The 18,123-nt window shown below is 32.6% G+C and overlaps 3 protein-coding genes across 3 annotated transcripts; 2 read left to right on the top strand and 1 right to left on the bottom strand.

Moving 5' to 3' along the window:
- On the top strand, positions 1,261 to 6,587 carry LOC109344851. Its single transcript, XM_019583587.1, has 4 exons — positions 1,261 to 2,407; positions 4,308 to 4,419; positions 4,832 to 4,925; positions 6,329 to 6,587. Exons 1-4 carry the CDS (start codon positions 2,244 to 2,246, stop codon positions 6,439 to 6,441), a joined length of 483 nt encoding a protein of 160 aa, XP_019439132.1. The 5' UTR covers positions 1,261 to 2,243; the 3' UTR covers positions 6,442 to 6,587.
- Positions 7,049 to 10,473, top strand: LOC109345941 (mediator of RNA polymerase II transcription subunit 15a-like). Its single transcript, XM_019585246.1, has 7 exons — positions 7,049 to 7,126; positions 7,225 to 7,600; positions 7,721 to 7,908; positions 8,024 to 8,287; positions 8,610 to 8,816; positions 8,899 to 8,987; positions 9,795 to 10,473. Exons 1-7 carry the CDS (start codon positions 7,061 to 7,063, stop codon positions 10,000 to 10,002), a joined length of 1,398 nt encoding a protein of 465 aa, XP_019440791.1. The 5' UTR covers positions 7,049 to 7,060; the 3' UTR covers positions 10,003 to 10,473.
- On the bottom strand, positions 10,879 to 15,343 carry LOC109345940 (cysteine-rich receptor-like protein kinase 10). The gene is made up of 7 exons (XM_019585245.1): positions 14,521 to 15,343; positions 13,825 to 13,944; positions 13,561 to 13,739; positions 13,056 to 13,266; positions 12,048 to 12,285; positions 11,599 to 11,749; positions 10,879 to 11,296 (listed from the first exon to the last, which is right to left on the bottom strand). The coding sequence occupies exons 1-7, from the start codon at positions 15,338 to 15,340 to the stop codon at positions 10,988 to 10,990; spliced, it is 2,028 nt and encodes a 675-aa protein (XP_019440790.1). The 5' UTR covers positions 15,341 to 15,343; the 3' UTR covers positions 10,879 to 10,987.

Below are 18,123 nucleotides of genomic sequence, written 5' to 3'. Positions count from 1 at the left end.
TTATTTGGACTTGTCTCCACAATATATGATGTTTTGTTTAACTTAATTGTGTTTATCACATTTTTTATTTAAAAGATTATACTTTTTTCTTATGCAGGGGTGGTCAGCATAATGAAAGTATGAAAACTAGGAGAGGTTTGTGTAGGTGTAGAAAAATGAGGGGTGATTTGTGTAATTTCACTAAAACTCAGGAGATGTCGGTGTAATTTACTCTAAATTAAATATTATCATAAATACAAAAAAATTAATATAAAGTACACTAAACACAACAAATACATTCTAACTTTAAAAAATGAAATATATAAAGATTGAATACATAGTATCATGCAATATTCGTCAGCAGAGTTTCTGCACACACTAATTTATATAAAAGGCAGACTTTATCTATAAAAAAAGACTGAATTTTACTTCTTAATAACTAAATATACAATATTATTTTTTAAAAATTGTACACGATATTATGAGGTAGCTTCTTTTTTTGGATGTAAATTAAAAATATAAATTATTAAAAAATTAAAATAGAATAAAATAAAATTAAGCTAATTAGCTTTCAATCTATTTGTTAATGGTATACGTATACATATTATCTTAAAACCTGTTATTAATATCGCACCGTTTTGCTGCTTAAAACTATATCGCACCGTTTTGCTGCTTAAAACTATACCCACCTATAATCACATTAGCAAATAATGTTTGTATTCTATCAATTCCTTAATGGAAAAAACGTTAAACAAGTAAGTTATCTACATTTTTAGACAATGATCTATTATCTTGAAGTATGTCTCCAATTTTGTTTTAAACCAATTAAAATAAAGTAAAAGTAAAAAAGATTACAACTATTTAATTTTTTAATTGATATAATATATTTTAATTGATATAATTGGTACGAGATATGATTAACAATTTATTCACTTCAATAATCAATTTCTGTTATAAATAAATTAACAGTAATGGTATATTTTTAAATTAAATGAACGTGTTTTCTCCAACAGAAAAACTTGCTGAATGTAGTTGCAGACGTAACTATAAAATTTTGATAACATATTAAATTTTAATTATTTATTTCCGAATATGATATATTATATATGTTTTTATGTAATTTTTTCTCTCTCTCCAAATACTATAAAAAGTTATCCATTTTGCCAACTCAGTATCACTGTTCTTTCTTTCAACAAAACTCACATAAAAAAGGTTCTCATTTTTTCTTCTCTTATTTCCTCTTTTTCTTTTCTTGGTGTGTTGGTTTTATGGTGTTTGCTACGTATTTTTTTGGTTTGTTGCATTGTTTTAAATTTCATAATAGCGGCCACAATATTGCAGTTCTGAGAGTTTCTATGTCGACATTGAATGGAGCCTCTGTCCTCATTTACGTCTCAATTAATGTACCTGACTAATTAAAATGTATCATTATATCGACATTGATTGAAGAGAGATAGGAAGGGACACAGTTTTTTGGGACAGGTGATCTGGGTTCTATCGACATTGTCACCGCAATTGTAACTGCATTTTCCAACAATTTTCTATAATTAGGATAAATGGAAGGTAACTGTAATTTAGAACACTAAATTGATGCTTAGTTTGGATGCAAGAGTAGAGAAAGAATTGATCATAGAAAAGTTGTTTTGGTTCTTGAATTCTTCATGTGGAGTGTTGGGAGAAAATAATTTGGAGATTGTTTTGATTGTTGAGTTTTGCATGCGATTTAAGATTGTTTTGGTTTATAATTTGGAGAACGAATCATGCAAAGTACTGGTGAAAGTGCTTAAATTGACACAAAGAAACGAGTTTTAATGGCGGCATTGCTTAAATTGCACTGTTTATAATCTAATTCAAATTTTAGGTGTGCTTCTTGAATTTAAAGATTACCTTCGTTATTACTTCAATATGAGTTTTGACAAATTTAAGCTACTTCCTTTTATAGTATTTGTGTTCCCAATTGTTGCATAGTTGAAGCCTACACATGATTTTGTCTATTTGAAAAAGATTGAGACTGGAGTATTAAATTACGGTTGTGATCACGTTACGTTTATCGTGAGTCGTGACTGCGGTAAATTAGGGGAATGCGGCCGATGCAGCTGCAATTGTGGTCGTGATGCTGTTGTGAAGACTTCCAAAGCTGAAATATTGTGGCTGCGGAAGGCAATTTAAAACACTGATTGAGATTATGTTGTAGAAAGTATTGGAGAATGGAGATTCATTCTCCACAGGTTCTCTGAGTATTTTTTCAATCTGAATATAGTTATATGCATGCAGTTTTTCTCACGAATTTTATGATTTTTAGGGAGATATTGAGTATTTTCACTTACATGATGGACCCAAACAAAACGGGACCTACTAGACATGCAATAAAAGTTGAGGTCAGCGGGTGGAAATGTACAGAGAATCGCAAAAGTATGAAGAGGAGCATGTAAGAGCCACATATTTTCGAAAATATATTAGGATTATTCACATTCTATTCAGTTAATTTAGTTAATGTAGCTTGTGTCACATGTTGTCACTATATCAAGTTGTCTAACTGCATGTCTAAAGCATATTTTGAGATATTGAAATCCTTTTGTTTTCAAATTTAGCTTCTCTGATATTCAATTATCCTGTTATGTGACCATGGTTGTCTGTATCAATGTAAATGATTTTCTTCCAAGCTTCTTTGTATCTATGCATTGGTTGTCCTTTGGTGCAAGCATGAAATAAGAATTGTTGTTTTCGATTTATCTGCTTGGGTTTGATTTGGCTTGACCAGTGTTTTAAATTGCGGTTACTGCGAGTCTGCAACTATGGTCATTGCGGCCGTTGTGATGCAGATTACTACCGTTGCGGTGTGAATTATTTGATGAGTAAAAAAATATTTTGAAATCGATGCGGTCTGATGCAACCCGTTGCAGTTGCGTTGCGGCCTGATGCGGTCGCATCATTGTGATTTGGTGTCATACTACAATTGCGCTGTGATGCGGTTGCGGCGGTCACCACAATCACAATATTATGGTCGTGACTTTAAACAATGATGTTGTCCGCAATTTAAATCATTGGGCGTGACTTTAAATGTTATGGCCATGTTCTATAATACATATTGTAATGTTAGGTTTCATAATACTTTAAGTACATGTTCACTTGTTATAAGAGTATTCAGACAATATGAGCCTTAAACTAAAGAATATATAAAAAAATTGGTAAGAAGATGCCAATGAATGTTAAAGGCTATATTAATGATTGTCACTTCTCAGTTCAAATCAGATACCTTCCTCTAAGTTATAATGCTTGCATTAACATTGATGAAGTCTTTTTAATTGATTATTCATATGCACAATGAATTGGAAAGTACTTTAGCTATATGCAGGTAGTGTTGTACTTTTCAGACTTCATTGTTTTAAATCATGACTAGTTCAGTTATTTGTTGAGATTTATCAAAGGCACCTGAGAGGCATGTCTTGGCTCTTGCTTATTGTTGCAAATTTCTCTAAATAAGAAGCATCAACCATGGTTAGTTTGGTTAGTAGTATTTCATATAATCAATGCAAGTAATAGGTTAATATTGAGGTTTTTAATAACAATCCATTCTAACTCTATGTTCCAGAAAAAACTCTATTTGTCGGCTTAGCTGGTTGGCAATAGTCCCTGTGTAACTTTTAAGGAAGAGTGGTTTTCCCTAACTTTTTGAGGGCTTGGCTGAAGATAGCAATCCGAAGCCTATTGGATATGTGCTATTTCTGGAAGAGTTTGGAAATTTTGAATATACTGTAATGCAAGAGTATCCCTAGGCTTTCACAAAATTTTGTGAGTTTTTCATATGGCTTTGGTTGATTCCCAGAGGCATTGGAAAGCTCTTTTAAGTTATTTATCTCTTCAATTGTTTTTGTTTATTCTTCAGCTGGTTTATGCCATACTATGAAGAATAAGCTCTTCAATGGTAAGGTTGTTACCTTGTGACCTGGAGGTCATGAGTTCAAATCCTCGGAAAAGTCTCTCTACTTGGGGGTAAGGCTGTATACATCTACCATCCTTAGACCCACTAGGTGAGAACCTCATATACTAGGCTGCCCTATAAAGAATAAGCTCGCGATCAATATGAAGTGGTGGCCTCATGTACTAGGCTGCCCTATTAGGAATAAGCTCGCGAGCTATATGAAGTGTTATAATAATGTGTTAACTTCAGACGGTTAAGCTCATGAGACATACTATCAAGCTATGTAAATTATGAGTTTACTATTTAACGTTTAAAAATGTTGCTAGTATAGTAGTTGTAAACTTCTATTAAGTTCTCCAAGCTACATGTTATATCTTTTATTCACATGTAATATCAATTTTTGCAGTGAGGAATTTATAATCACTCGAGCTCCTCTCTCTTGGACATATGATTTGCTCGAGCTTAGGAAGTATATAGAAATGTTTGAGGAGAAGATTTTTGCTTCTGCCAAAGATGAGGTACCTTAAATCAGTTTGCATGTATTATGTTATGGTTTTCCTTATTGAGCACTTTTTCATTCATATAGATATGAAATTAGGTTACTCATTGCTCTCTGAACAAGCAATATTTTCTGTTCTCGGTGCTGGTCTTCTTGCTGGTTCCTTAGGATTTTCAGATGACACTGTTTTGGCTTGACACAACTTTTCAAATAGCCTTTATGCTGGATCACTTTTCCATTCTCTTCCTATTCTCATATGATAAAATTTATCACTAAAATTGCAAACTTATAACATTAGTATTAGATACTGCCTTTTCTCATTTATACTCAATGCATTGCAATTTTTATTCCTTTATACTTTAAGTTAATAGGTTCTGTCATCAATAAGTTGTTCTCTGAAGAAAATATTGTTCTCACTGCACTACTTACAGAATGAGTATATTGCAAATATATCAGCAAGGATAAAGACAGCATATTCTCAAAGTGCTGAGCCCAATCCTTTGCGCTCAAACTCTTCAGGCTCAGGTGAAGTCTTCTCTGCTCAATTTACTGAATGAACTAAACATCCTCGGAAACCTATTCTAATCTTCAGTATTAAGATTTCAATGTTGACTGTAGACAAGAACTCCTAGTTTCCTACCTTTCCCAATTGATTTCTTTTTTTTGCACTCCTGTGTAACATTTCATAATTAGACTTCTATATTTATTTCAATGGTTATCATTTGTTACACAAAACCTTTGCAAAAGTGATGAAAAGTTGAACAATAAAAACAGGCATGTGTTCAAAATCTGTTTAAAAAAGGCGACTTAGTGCACGAGGCTCCCACTTAGTGGAGTTTGGGAGGATAGATATACTCAGTCTTACCTTCACAAGCGGAGAGGTTGTTTCCAGGATTTGAAATCTGTTTGAGAACCTAAAATTAAGTACAAATCCAAATGTTCATAGGAAAGAGTTTCACTAGAATTTAACAATAAGAGGTCACAAATATATCGAATCTGTTGTACACTCATGGTGGAGACAGCATATACTGCACAGCATATCTACAAAGGGGGACATGGGTATGTCATGGTCCCCCCAACTTTGTCATTTGTCTTCATATAATCCTTTAAAAGGCTTGAAAATTTTCTTCATGTTATATATCATTGGTTTGGAAAGGATCCCCTTGAAATAAATTTCTGGCTATGCCCCTATATCTAGAATTTAGGACATTAAAATATCTGGAAAAGACTTCAATTGCCTTAGGTTCTTAATTGTGATAGTAGAGTATTGGGTAAGTAATATGATGCTGGGTATGAGTATTGTGTAACATAGCAGCTAGAAGAATGTTCATCATCCTAGAATTATGCATCAATGTTATTATAAAGTCAATGGATAAGATACTATTTGATTTAAACAAGGATTATCAAATACTGTTAGATATGCAGGGAAATCATTACAGATTAGGTTGATAAATTAGTTGCCTTAGATGAATTTATTTTCAAAAAATCTACATTACAATAAATTGATGTTTGATTGACTAATGATTTCATTTTATCCTGGTTCTATTGTTTGATCAGTTATTTTCCATCCTATTATATTATGTACAATATATTTTTGATTGCTTGCTTAATGAAGTAGAAATTACTATACTGTCATATATGCACTGTAGTGATTTATACTATAGAGAAAGTTAGTGCATAGAAAGGTTGCCATTTCTACAAAGCACTTCTCAAATCCTAAGAAGGTTATATATGCTGCTTTCAATTACTTCAACTCTAAATGAGATATATAAAAAGAAATTTTGAAATTTTGCAAGCATCCTAAACTCTGTCTTGAATTGTTTGCATAATTTGTTCCAAGATTTTTATCATTTAGTGCCACTCCTTCCCGCCTATTTGATTTTCTCAGTTGACTAATGCATGTGATACATTTCTGTGTCTTGGAGCAGAAAGAGAAGCAAATGTAGAATGTCAGGAACAACTTTATCAACAGGCAATATCCAACATTGTACTCCATTTTTTATCGTGGCTTTTTTTGTGTCTCCGAGATGTTCCTGGATAACTGTATACTTGATTTGTGAAATTTCTCTGAAGTACCCCATGTACCCTGTTCACATTGGTTAAAAATTCGACAAAACTTAGGTACAGTCCCTTATATCTTTGCTATCAAGAATTTATACACAAGATATTGTGTACTTTGACATATGGAAAATAGAGTTTTGATTCATACAAAGTATGCATGTACGCCTACAATGTCTTTGACATATAAAGATATTGATTTTTGATTTATAATTTAAACGAAGTACATGTTCTTTAAGAGAATTGGAAAGTAAGGATATAAATAATGAACCTAAGTTTTGTCCTTAAAATTTTCTCTCCAACAATTAAACCAAAATCAAACCATACTAAAAAGTTCTTCTGCCATGAAATGGTAGCATTGAGAATCCAATTGCACATGAAATTCTCTTTTTTTGGCTCTCAAATTAATATCCCTTATTTTACTTTGGTCATTTCTGCTTGTTCTTGTATATGTTGTGGTTGGAAATGTATTTCTTGTATTGTTGTGTTCATTATATAACAATTAGTAATTAGTCTAAATCTAGCTATTCCTGTTGGTAATCATTAATTAATGTTGAAGCTTTGAACTGAAAGTATTTTCTTCCTTATCGCAGATCCAAACAATGAGAAACACACATGTCAGAAATCTCCATTCTCTTTACAAAAATATCTGTACAATTCTTCAGCAGGTACATGATCATTTCAGGCTAATTATGATTCTAGACATATCTGACTTTACACATTGTCTTTCATGCTATATTATTATTTTGGTCTTAAATTGCTCCAGCACGAGTCTGTTCCTCAACAACCACAGACAGCTCAAATACGGAATCTCAAACATCATAAGCAATTATTGGAAACCGCTTTTGACGCCTTCAAATTGAAAAAAAACCAGATTACCCCTGGTTTAAAGCAGAAAGTAGAAAATCTGGAGAAGTACATACACCATGTTCGCCATGCAAAAATTGTTTCCTCACATCATCAAATGCAAAATTCCGCTGAGATGCACTCTGCGCAGCAGCTTGTCCCACCACATTCAAGAAACTCTCATGCAGATATATCTGAAAAGAAACCAACATCGCAATCAAGCCCACAGATATTTCAAGTGCCAAATCAATTTAGCAGTTCACAACAACAGGCAAATGAAGTGTCTATTATACAAGGTATAATTTCTTTGCAATCTATTAATTCATTCATTGTCACGAATGTGCAGACTACCTTTGCTATGTTCTCTATTACAGGTTTTACCGGCTAACATACTTTTGATAATTTGTAAATATTAGGTTGTGGAAATAATGTACAAGCGCCGATAAGTGGTGAAAAGGAATCACTAAAATCATTTATCATCACAACTCCTGGGGTTCCAGCTTCACCATTGCTTGAAGAGTGCAGTAACGTGAATGAAACTTCTCAGAATGGTACTTTAATTTCTGATGATACAAGTGCTGCAATGCAGGGCTTGATTAAAGTGGTTAGCATAAAACTTACCAAGTTACCATGTGCTTCTTCTTAGTTGTTTTTCTTAAACCCATCAGGTGATTCTAGTTTCAGATACATAGTAAATGCTATAACTGATTTATTTACAGTTGAGCTCCATGTCAGATGAAGCATTGATGGCTTCAAGTGGTGAAATTGGAGCGGTGGTCTGTTTGAATGATTGCATATCAACATTAGAACCATTAAATGTATCACCTAATAGCGCAATTGACAAATATTTGGAGGGAGTTAATGATGCAGATTTACGAACAAGATACTTGACTTGCGATGATTATGTTCGAAGAGGAAGGGAAATGAGTCACATCATTAATTCAAGGCCTACAAGTGAGAGTTTCTTTCATTTCACATCTCAGGTAAACTAGCCTAGAAGTGTGGTGATACATCTACTTTCTGGTGTGCTTTCCCTGAATGCAATCTGATGAAGAATATCCAGTGAAGTCTGCAATTATGTTGAGTGGTTTTTAAGTTGAGAGATCTTCTACTCATTATTTCTTAAGAACTTTTTCAGACTTGGTTAAAAATTTGTTCCTTCATTCCTTGAAATTTGAATCACTTTCAGGTCTAACCATTGTTGCCTGATTGAGAACCACGTAAATGAAGTTTTCTAGAATGCGCTATTATTTCTATGCTTATTTCTGAAATGTAATGTAACTTGAGCATTGGTATCTCCTGCAGGAAAATTATACTCTTTTAGAAGAAATAAAGAAAATTAACAATCGGCTGATAGACACTGAGGTAGTTATTGATGAAGAAAAAACCAATCCAAGTGCAAATGGAGGAGTTGATGAACATGGTGGCAGGCGAATATTAGTCAAATTAGTTTTCAATTCAATAAGTGTTAATGTGAATTTGATGTCACAATACGCTTCTTCTAATAAGAAGGTGAATTAATTATAATTACAGTTTCATTATACACCTCTAACTGCTTTCTTCCTTTTATTAACTATGAATCTTGGTCACGCAGTCAATAATCAAACCGTTACGGGTTCTTGTTCCCTCAAGTTATCCACTTTGCTCGCCTGTTATTTTAGATGAAATGCCATCCAAAATCAGGTTAGAAATTCAGACACTCTTCTTTTTCATTTACGTTTTATTCCTTTTTGTGCATCTTATGTTATAAGACTGTTAAACTGTTTTAACTTTTAAAGGAAATAAAGGTGACAGGTAGAGAAGGACAACATTCAAACTCTCTTGTGAACTCACTTCATTTGATTTCTTGCAGTAAATTTACTCTTTGTTCTTGGCTTTCCCCTCACTTTCCTTCTCGTGGTTTACCTGAAAATGTGTATAGATGCACTAGGCACCTCCTATTTCATGTGATATTAAAGCATGCATTGAAACTACAACTCCTAGAATTAAGTTCTTGAATGTAAAGATATATGTGTAGGGAAAATTCTATGAACCTAAAAATACATGAACACAATGATACATGGTATGAATGATGAAGTGTGTCCTTGGTTAGGTTGTTTTGATAAAAATGATTGACACACAACCTCTTTGCTTGTGAGGGTAAGGCTGCTTACGTCTATTCTCTCCAGACTCCACTAGGTGGAAGCCTTGCGCACTCGATCGCCCTTTTTCTATTGACATACAAACATTTTATTATGTAGATTTGGATGAGGCCTCACTCGAACTCTTTTACATGTCATAAAAAGGTTAAAAAGAGAAAAAAGATGAATAGTCAATAAGTATGATGGAGTGATGTTACTATGGAAAAGAATAAAATAGCAAATAGGGAGAATTCTACTCATTTACATGTCATAAAATGGTTAAAAAGTGTATCTTTATGCCTTCATGAGGAAAGGATCACTTTAGATATATCTAAATCTCTCCTTCTCCCCAATTTTTCAATTTGAACAGTAAGGACCTTGACAATCTGTCAATGAAAGCAAAGTTTAAGCTGAGACTTAGTCTACAAAGCCTGAACCAACCCATGTCACTGAGGGATATAGCAACATCATGGGATCGTTGTGCCAGAGAAGCAATATGTGAGTATGCAAAACTTCATGGGGGAGGAACCTTTAGCTCAAAATATGGAGGATGGGAGATATGTCATGATGGTGGTTGAGGGAATGTGCATCGATACTATCACTCCATAATTCGAAGACTTCACTTGAGCCTGGATTATATTTCATCACCCTGTACTTTCTTCTTTAATAATTTGCCTGATTAAATTACTCTTAGCCTTCATGGATGTTTATAAAGCATTTATGTTAAGGCCTTGGGGCATATAGCGATTTGTTACAGATATATAGTAGTTGGTTGTTAGTTGTTACAGATATTTGGTAGTTGGTTGTTAGCGATTTGATCCATAAAAATACATGACCACATAAGTTGGTACTAAAGGGTGACAACTTCGTAATTAGTTCTTCAATTAGTTTGTTTTAGTGAGAGATGATAGAAATGCTGATGTGTACCTTTAAGTGCACAGGCAGAGTCAAGTGCCAAAGTAGAGTACTCATGGAATCATATACAATTTGGTCCATGAAAGTGACAATTCATGCACATTTTGGTCCCTGAAATTACAGCTACATTTGTTCCCAGCAAGATATGTTTGAGTTGATTTACTTGAAGTTACTTTGGTAGAAATGATTTATTACTTTGAAGTTTCAAATTTTCTGTTTACATGGTAGGTTTTGGTGCACATTAGTCGGTTCGTGATTCGTTAGTTTTTAAATTATTATTATGAAACCTCCTTTATGACGAATTTAATACATGATAGGTAGGTTAAACGTGGGAAGCATGTATGTACAATGCATTGTATGGGGCACAAAAGACCAACATATTATTTACAATAACCAAAAATCATGTGCTAATAAAAAATTAGAATTCTGAAGTGACTGATCTAAAGACAACATAAGTAAAAAATCATTTCATGGCAGTAATAAAAAAAGATGAACCTTGTAGCAAATAAACAATATAACCATACCAGTAAGGCGTATTCAATGAATTATATCATATCATATTCCTAATGGTTATTTTGCTATCTTTTGAACAACTTATATACTCCAACATGCAAAGGCTAAGAATAAAAGCATGTTGAGTTCTATTGATCACCTAGGTCTAACTTCTGACACTGTTACTTCATTAACAGTGTAATTTACTGAAGCATTTGATGAAGAGTCTTGTGTGGTGACAACTCTTCCAACAGAAAATGCAGGGTGTGTGGGCTGTGTGAGAATCACTGTCTGACTTGCAAGCATATGAACAACACTTGACATTGTAGGTCTATCAGCTGCATCTTCTTGAACACAAAGTAGACCAATGTGTACACACTTCACTACTTCACTAGGTACACATGACTTTTCTAACACTGGATCCATTAGTTCCAAACCTTTGCTTTCACACCACAGCTTCCATGCCTATAATTGTATATGTGTTTGAGTTTAGGTAAAAAGTATATAAGTGAAGATATAGTTTGATCCCTAATATTTTTATTCGACCCAATTTGGTTCTTAAAGATTAAAAATCATAAAATAGTTCCGGATGATTTTGTGTGGTCCTCGCAATGTTTTTCTTCAAATAGTTCCTAAACTTTTTTCCGTAGGATAAATTGTCGAAATTTTCGATAATCAAATTTTAGGAACCAAATTGGGTAGAATGAAATTTGTTGGTGAATACATTATTATTTTTCATGAATACAAGCATAAATTTGGAAACCTACATATATGAGAAGGCTTTGGCCTTGCTCAGAAAGATAGAATCCAGTGTTCCTTTTGCCACTGATGATCTCTAGCAAAAGAACACCAAAGCTAAAAACATCTGATTTCACTGAAAATAAGCCTTCCATAGCATACTCAGGAGCCATGTATCCACTGCTCAAAATTATAACATATCAGTTAACTTTATGAAGCTCATGTTATAAAACAAGATCTATAAGAGTTTCATTGAAGTGGTAAAAAGAGACCAATACTTTATTAAAAGGCCTTAGTTTAAGTACGTATTAAAGAACTTATACATGTTTTAAAAAAAAAAGTGCACATGAAAATAAAGTTCATAAAATAAAGCAGGTTCAGAATTAAGATGTGATGCTATGTATGGTGTTGCAGACTAAAGAATTGGTCTGGCATGCATTGTTGTGCAATTGATAGAAGCAAAATAATTTATACTTACTATGTTCCTACAACTCTAATTGTATTTGCCTGGTTCTGGTCTTCTACAAATGTTCTTGCCAATCCGAAGTCTGATATTTTTGGATTCATTTCGTGATCTAACAGAATATTGCTAGCTTTCAGGTCTCTGTCAATAACCCTTAGCCTAGAGTCCTCATGAAGATATAGAATCCCTTTAGCAATACCATTAATAATGTTTAATCTTTGTTTCCAGTCTAGCTGTGCACCCTTCACCATATCTGATGACAACATGTAAAGCATTTCAATTCTAAGATATATGACTCAAAGTGAAGCAGTATCAAGAAATATGTTATTATATTGTTAGGAACCAATTTCTTGCAGTAAATTTCTGTTTGAACTTAGAAGATGCAATTGTACTAAAGCAAATTGTTTAAGAAGGGCACTTCTTGGCTACAGGTATACAAGTCTAGCTATATAGAAAATATAACTAAAGTTATTTCTAGCAATGTGTGTCTATATCCCACTAGGTGGAGTCAGCTACATGGATCGAACGATGCTATAATCTTCTGTCATAAATCATGTTCATTTATAAAGCATTGATCTCTAAGTCTTTCTTAATCATTTCGCCTATGATTTTTCTTGGTCTCCCTCATCCCATAGGAATTGGACTACCCTTCATTTGATTTACTCTCCTTATGGGGCTTCTGCTGGTCTCCTCCATACATGCACAAACCACCTAAAACGCGATTCTACCATATTTTTTACAATAGTAGTTACTCCAATTTTCTCCCTAATGCATTTATTTCTAATCCTATTTTGCCTAGTGTGTCAACTCATCCAACGTAAAATTCTCATCTTTGTTCCATGGAGTTTTTCTCTTTAATATACATTGGAAACTCTTAGGAAGGACTTAAACCTTTGGTGTCTAATAAAATATTAGCTGTTGCCTACTTTGGCTAAAGATATTCCATCAAATGACTAATTGGTTAAACAATGAACTAATGAAGTGAAAAATAAGAAACATTGGTTCATTGTTTAGGAGTCATACCAAATAGGTGAAAATCAAGACTAGAATTGGGCATGTATTCATAAATAAGTAGCTTTTCATTCTGCTCAATGCAGCAAGCCAACATTCTCACAAGGTTTCGGTGCTGCAATTTCGCAATCAGTATTACTTCATTCTTGAATTCCTCCACACCTTGACCTGAAGTTTTTGAAAGCCTCTTAACAGCAATTTGCCTTCCATCTTGCAAAACACCCTGCAACAATTTCCATGTCTCAGAGTTAAGAATGTCGCTCGAGGAGAATACCGGAATTCAGAGAATACATGAAGAAATAAGGAATGAATCCCATCGATTGAAATTGAACTGAATGAACTTACACAAGAATTGCGTCTTCTTCTATACAAGCATTATAAGAGGAAACTTAGTCTAACAAACTAAAGAAAAACTAACTAACTGACTAGAAAGGGAAAGCGGATAATAGAATGCACTATCCATATCCTTTAACAGAGAATTCAAACAAATTTCTTGTCTTATATCCTAATTCATTACCTTGTAGACAGGCCCAAATCCACCTTTCCCTAATTTATATTCATCAGAAAAGTTATCTGTGCTTTGTATAATAGTACTCAGAGGCATCATAGGAAGGTCACCATTTATAGTCTCCTCCTTGTGAGTTTGATCTTCAGAAAACATTGGACTTAGTCCATTTTCTTCCATAGGTTCTTTGTCTGCATAGATGAACCTATATCAAACAAAAAACAGAAAATAATTTGATAGCCTCAGCTTAAAAAACTTTGTAGAGTTAGAGCTTACCATTCTTTTGTTTCAAGCACCAGAAGTAGTAGTAAGTGCTTAAAGCCAATAGTACTACTGCTACAGTGCCGGATACAACGCCGATTATTATAATCCTGAACCTTTTGTTAGCCCCTTTATCTGCATTAATAAGACAGAAGAACATGCTGAATTTGTGAAATTTGTCGAGATATAAAGTAGAAGACCGAAATTGGGTCAGACATCATTTCTTAATCCCGAAATCTTGCAACATTAAGTTTATAAGTCTTCACATTTTGTTCACTCCTAAACAATGTCCGACTTGAAACTCATACTTGAATCACAGTTTTATGCATAGGTATATGTGAGAGTTGTCATAATCATATTCTGTATATTGAATAACTGAACTAATCTGCATCTTATAGATCTTAGCAAATTGGTTTAGATGAATAGTAGAAAACATTAGTATATGAAATAAACCGAAAATATTAGCTAAAAGAACATACTTGAATTAATCTAGAACCAACAAGCTGCAATGTGAGACTTGAATGTTTCTAACAATCTTGTATGCATATGTGACAAAGTTGTCACATTTTCGGAATTCAAATAACATAACTACTTTGCATCTTATAAATCCTAGCAAATTGGTTCTGTATGTAGATGAATAGTACAAAATGCTAGTAGTATAAAATGAAGTGCAATGATTAGGTACAAGAATTAATCTTATGATTCTTATACCTTGCTGTGGTGCTTGTGCAGCAGGCAGTGTATCATTCAAAAGGAATGGCTGTGTTTCATACATCATAATACAACTTGGTGAAAAGACGCGCCACACCCTCTTCCTCTCGCAGCAATCTTGAACATCGTCGAGCAAATTGCTCAAACATGTTCTGCATTCCTCATTAGTAATATCCCTGCTGCACTGCACCCAACCATACCTTCTCTGAGTACCATTTATGTTGAACATATGCGTCCCGAACATCAACGGTTCCTCCGATCCCATTTGGATCAAACCATTCATCAGAACTCTAGCATCACTATCAAACTCTCCAGCACTAGTGAAATTTTGCTTAGCATCAAACATAGGAATCCTCGGCGTTACGGTGAGTTTGCCGAAGAAATTCTGGTTTGAGTACCTCAATAGACAAAAAGGGTACCACAAAATAGCTGAGGCATTATTGGGGCAGTGCTGCTTTAATAACAAGCTAGAATTTTGTACACATTGGTGACAAAGGCTAGTGTTGGCATCGCCGCGGCAAAGGTAAAGACCGTAAACCATATTCCCTTCATCACCACTACCTGAAGTTCTATTACCAAAACCATTGCTAGAAGCAGAATCTGATGAGAGTAAAGAAATCAAATTGTTGAGATTCGTTTGGTATGTGCTAGAGGTTGGAACAGAAGATTGGTCCAAACAAGCATATCTATAATCAAGTTGTTCTTCTGTGTTGCTGTTGTTTTGGCCTGCAACAAAGCAAATAAGACAGATAAATTTGATGGTAAACAACCATTGATGGAGCATTTTTCTCATGCTAGCAACACTGTTTTTGATCAACATAGTTTATGTTTTAGAGGCTTTGGTTTCATAGTAATGTTTGATTTATTTGTCAAACCTTTGAAAAGTTCATAGAATCAAATGGTTGCCACTAGCATACACTTTATGACCATATAGAATAGTTAATTTGAAACTAAGGTGATATTATAGAATAATGCCCCAAGCAAGTAGAATATAACTTTTCTATTTACCTTAATAATAATATTGGTTTAATTATATCACATGTTGTATAGCATTTGCATTTTGTATAAATAATCTGTTTAGATAAGTTTCCATAGAAATGGATAGTCACATCTCACATGCAATTTTCACACCCTCAATTTTTATTTTTCAGATATTAACTTAATATTTTCTGTTTTTGGCAGTTATACAAAATTGCATTTATGCCACTATTTATATGTTGGAAATGAACTTCAATGATCTTTCAGTAAGCTTCAAATTTTGTACACATATCCATCTTGTTGTCTTTATTCCAAACAAAACTCTTTATAACAGAAATCTTATATACCAACTATTCTATGTTATTATCTTTATCACCTATAAGAAACAATTATATAAAAAATTAAAATTAGTTGTTTTTATTTTATGTGACAAAGATGATAATATAAAATAATGGATTTCCTTGTTCCATTCTTCAAAAACCTACACCCTATGGCTAATGATGAGGTTCTTCCCCTTACCTCACTTTTGACTTTCCTAAGCTTTGGATTTGGTCAAATGAAAACATTCATATAATCCAATTTCTAAGTTAAAGCAATTGGTTTTTCTTTTCAATTTTCAACTCCTCATTTGCTCAATAATTAAAAAACATCAAGTTTATCTATAAAATTAAGCCATCTAAAACATCACATATGTAAGGTGGGAATTTATCAAATTATCATAATTTTTTTCATACATGTTGGGACACTAATTTTGCTAATGCTATATTTGGTATAATAATTGTGATAAGATTTGAATTTATCACCTAATACTAACCACCCAAATCCCTTCCTACTACAATTCAACACTAGTGGAGTGTTAATGCTACTTTTGTTAACTTCCCACTTAAAAAGACTTATTCACACTAATACACTTTTTAAAACAAAATAAGATTTATTTATTTACATTAAAATATGAGCTTCAAAGATCATAAAAAGATTTGTGACTAACAATCTCCTCTCATTTCTTTTTTAATGATAATTAAGGTTTTAAATCTGAGCATGTAAGATTCTCAAGTCACGACCATAACACATTATAACTACTATTTAAAACGTTGGTGATGTTAATTAATGGTATAATATATATGCATTGTCAATGTAAACATTTATATACATTTGTCATTCACCATTTATTTATATTATATTAAAAGAAGTCAATTATGATAAATTTTTAATGGTGATCTTAGATGACATATTTTCCTCCATATTCATTTCATTTTAAATAAGATGAGTGAGTAGAGACATAACTTCTATTTCATAAGAATAAATAAGGTAAGAATAAGAAGAAAAAATATATAGCATTTTATAAATAGTTTAATATGTATATACTGACAATGTAAGTGTATTTTATAGTGTTAGTGATTCATCCATTATTGATTTTTTAACCATCATTGATTATCAAACAAAAATAATACAATTCAATGATAAATGATATGCTGACAGTATAAATTTTTTATACAAGTAAATAGATTTTAAATCTTTTATAAATTTATAGTTCATATGGATAAGAAGCGATCATTTATTTATGAAATGATGCACTAACATGAAACATTTCCATTCAGCCACAGTGGCACGCTTAACATACAAGGGTATTGGGAGATAAGTCACAAATAGCAAAATGAAAATCTTTAACAAAGATTTTGGTATTTAGGACTTATTTATTTTAGAAATGAGTCCACTTATTCTAAAAGTAAGTTAAAAAAACATACTTCACGTATAGTCATATCTCTTCACTAATTCAAAATATTGAATTTTCCTAAAATATATCGTTAAGATGTAGAGTAGATTATTTTAACTTACTCTTTGAATAAGTAAATCCTCACTCATTTATTTTTATTAGCAAAGTTTTTCGGAAGATGGGGAAAGGAAATTGTGCGTGAAAGAAAATTTTATTGTGTTATTCAAACACGCAGCGGAATAAACATGAATTTATTTGTGTTTAAAGTTATATATAATGAAAAAATTGTGTACCCGGTTGTAGTTCCTGAATTTTAAAGTTGTTTTTCAAAATTATGAAGACTCTACGCGTGTATCCACACCGAGACCAACCTTTGCTATCAACTCTTTGAACTAATGGAACAGAAAAATATGACACTCTAAAACTCAGAATTTCTTACTCACAAAACTCTTTTGTATGTAAGTGTAGCAAATAAAGATGTGAAAGAAATTACACATAGGCAATGTAATTTTTCTCTCTCTGGAGTAAGCACACTCTATGTGTGGAGGTATATATATTGGTGGCACATTTGCCTTTATTTCTAATTCTCTCCAGAAGCATTATCCACACACTTTTTTTTTCTTTGCACATATATTCACAGAAAATGAACACAAGCAACACTTCATTATGTGTATATTGTTTTTCCTCAAGTGGTACCTATTGGTTGAATTGTTACAAACCAATTACCATTTATTGTTTCATAAAACAACATAATAACTCATCTTTTATTTTTCAGCTACAAATAATTAATTTTAGAATTTATTTTCTTTATTATTTAATTCTTAGTGCTAGCATAGAATTAAAATAATATTTCATAAATTATTTATTTGATCAAATTAAATTCTCCAATTTAATTATCAAATAATATAATT

This window comes from Lupinus angustifolius, chromosome LG04 (assembly GCF_001865875.1).
Source record: "Lupinus angustifolius cultivar Tanjil chromosome LG04, LupAngTanjil_v1.0, whole genome shotgun sequence".
In the NCBI taxonomy this organism is placed as follows: Eukaryota; Viridiplantae; Streptophyta; class Magnoliopsida; order Fabales; family Fabaceae; genus Lupinus; species Lupinus angustifolius.
Note: the sequence above shows the minus strand (reverse complement) of the source record. Positions and strands in the feature narration are given on the sequence as shown.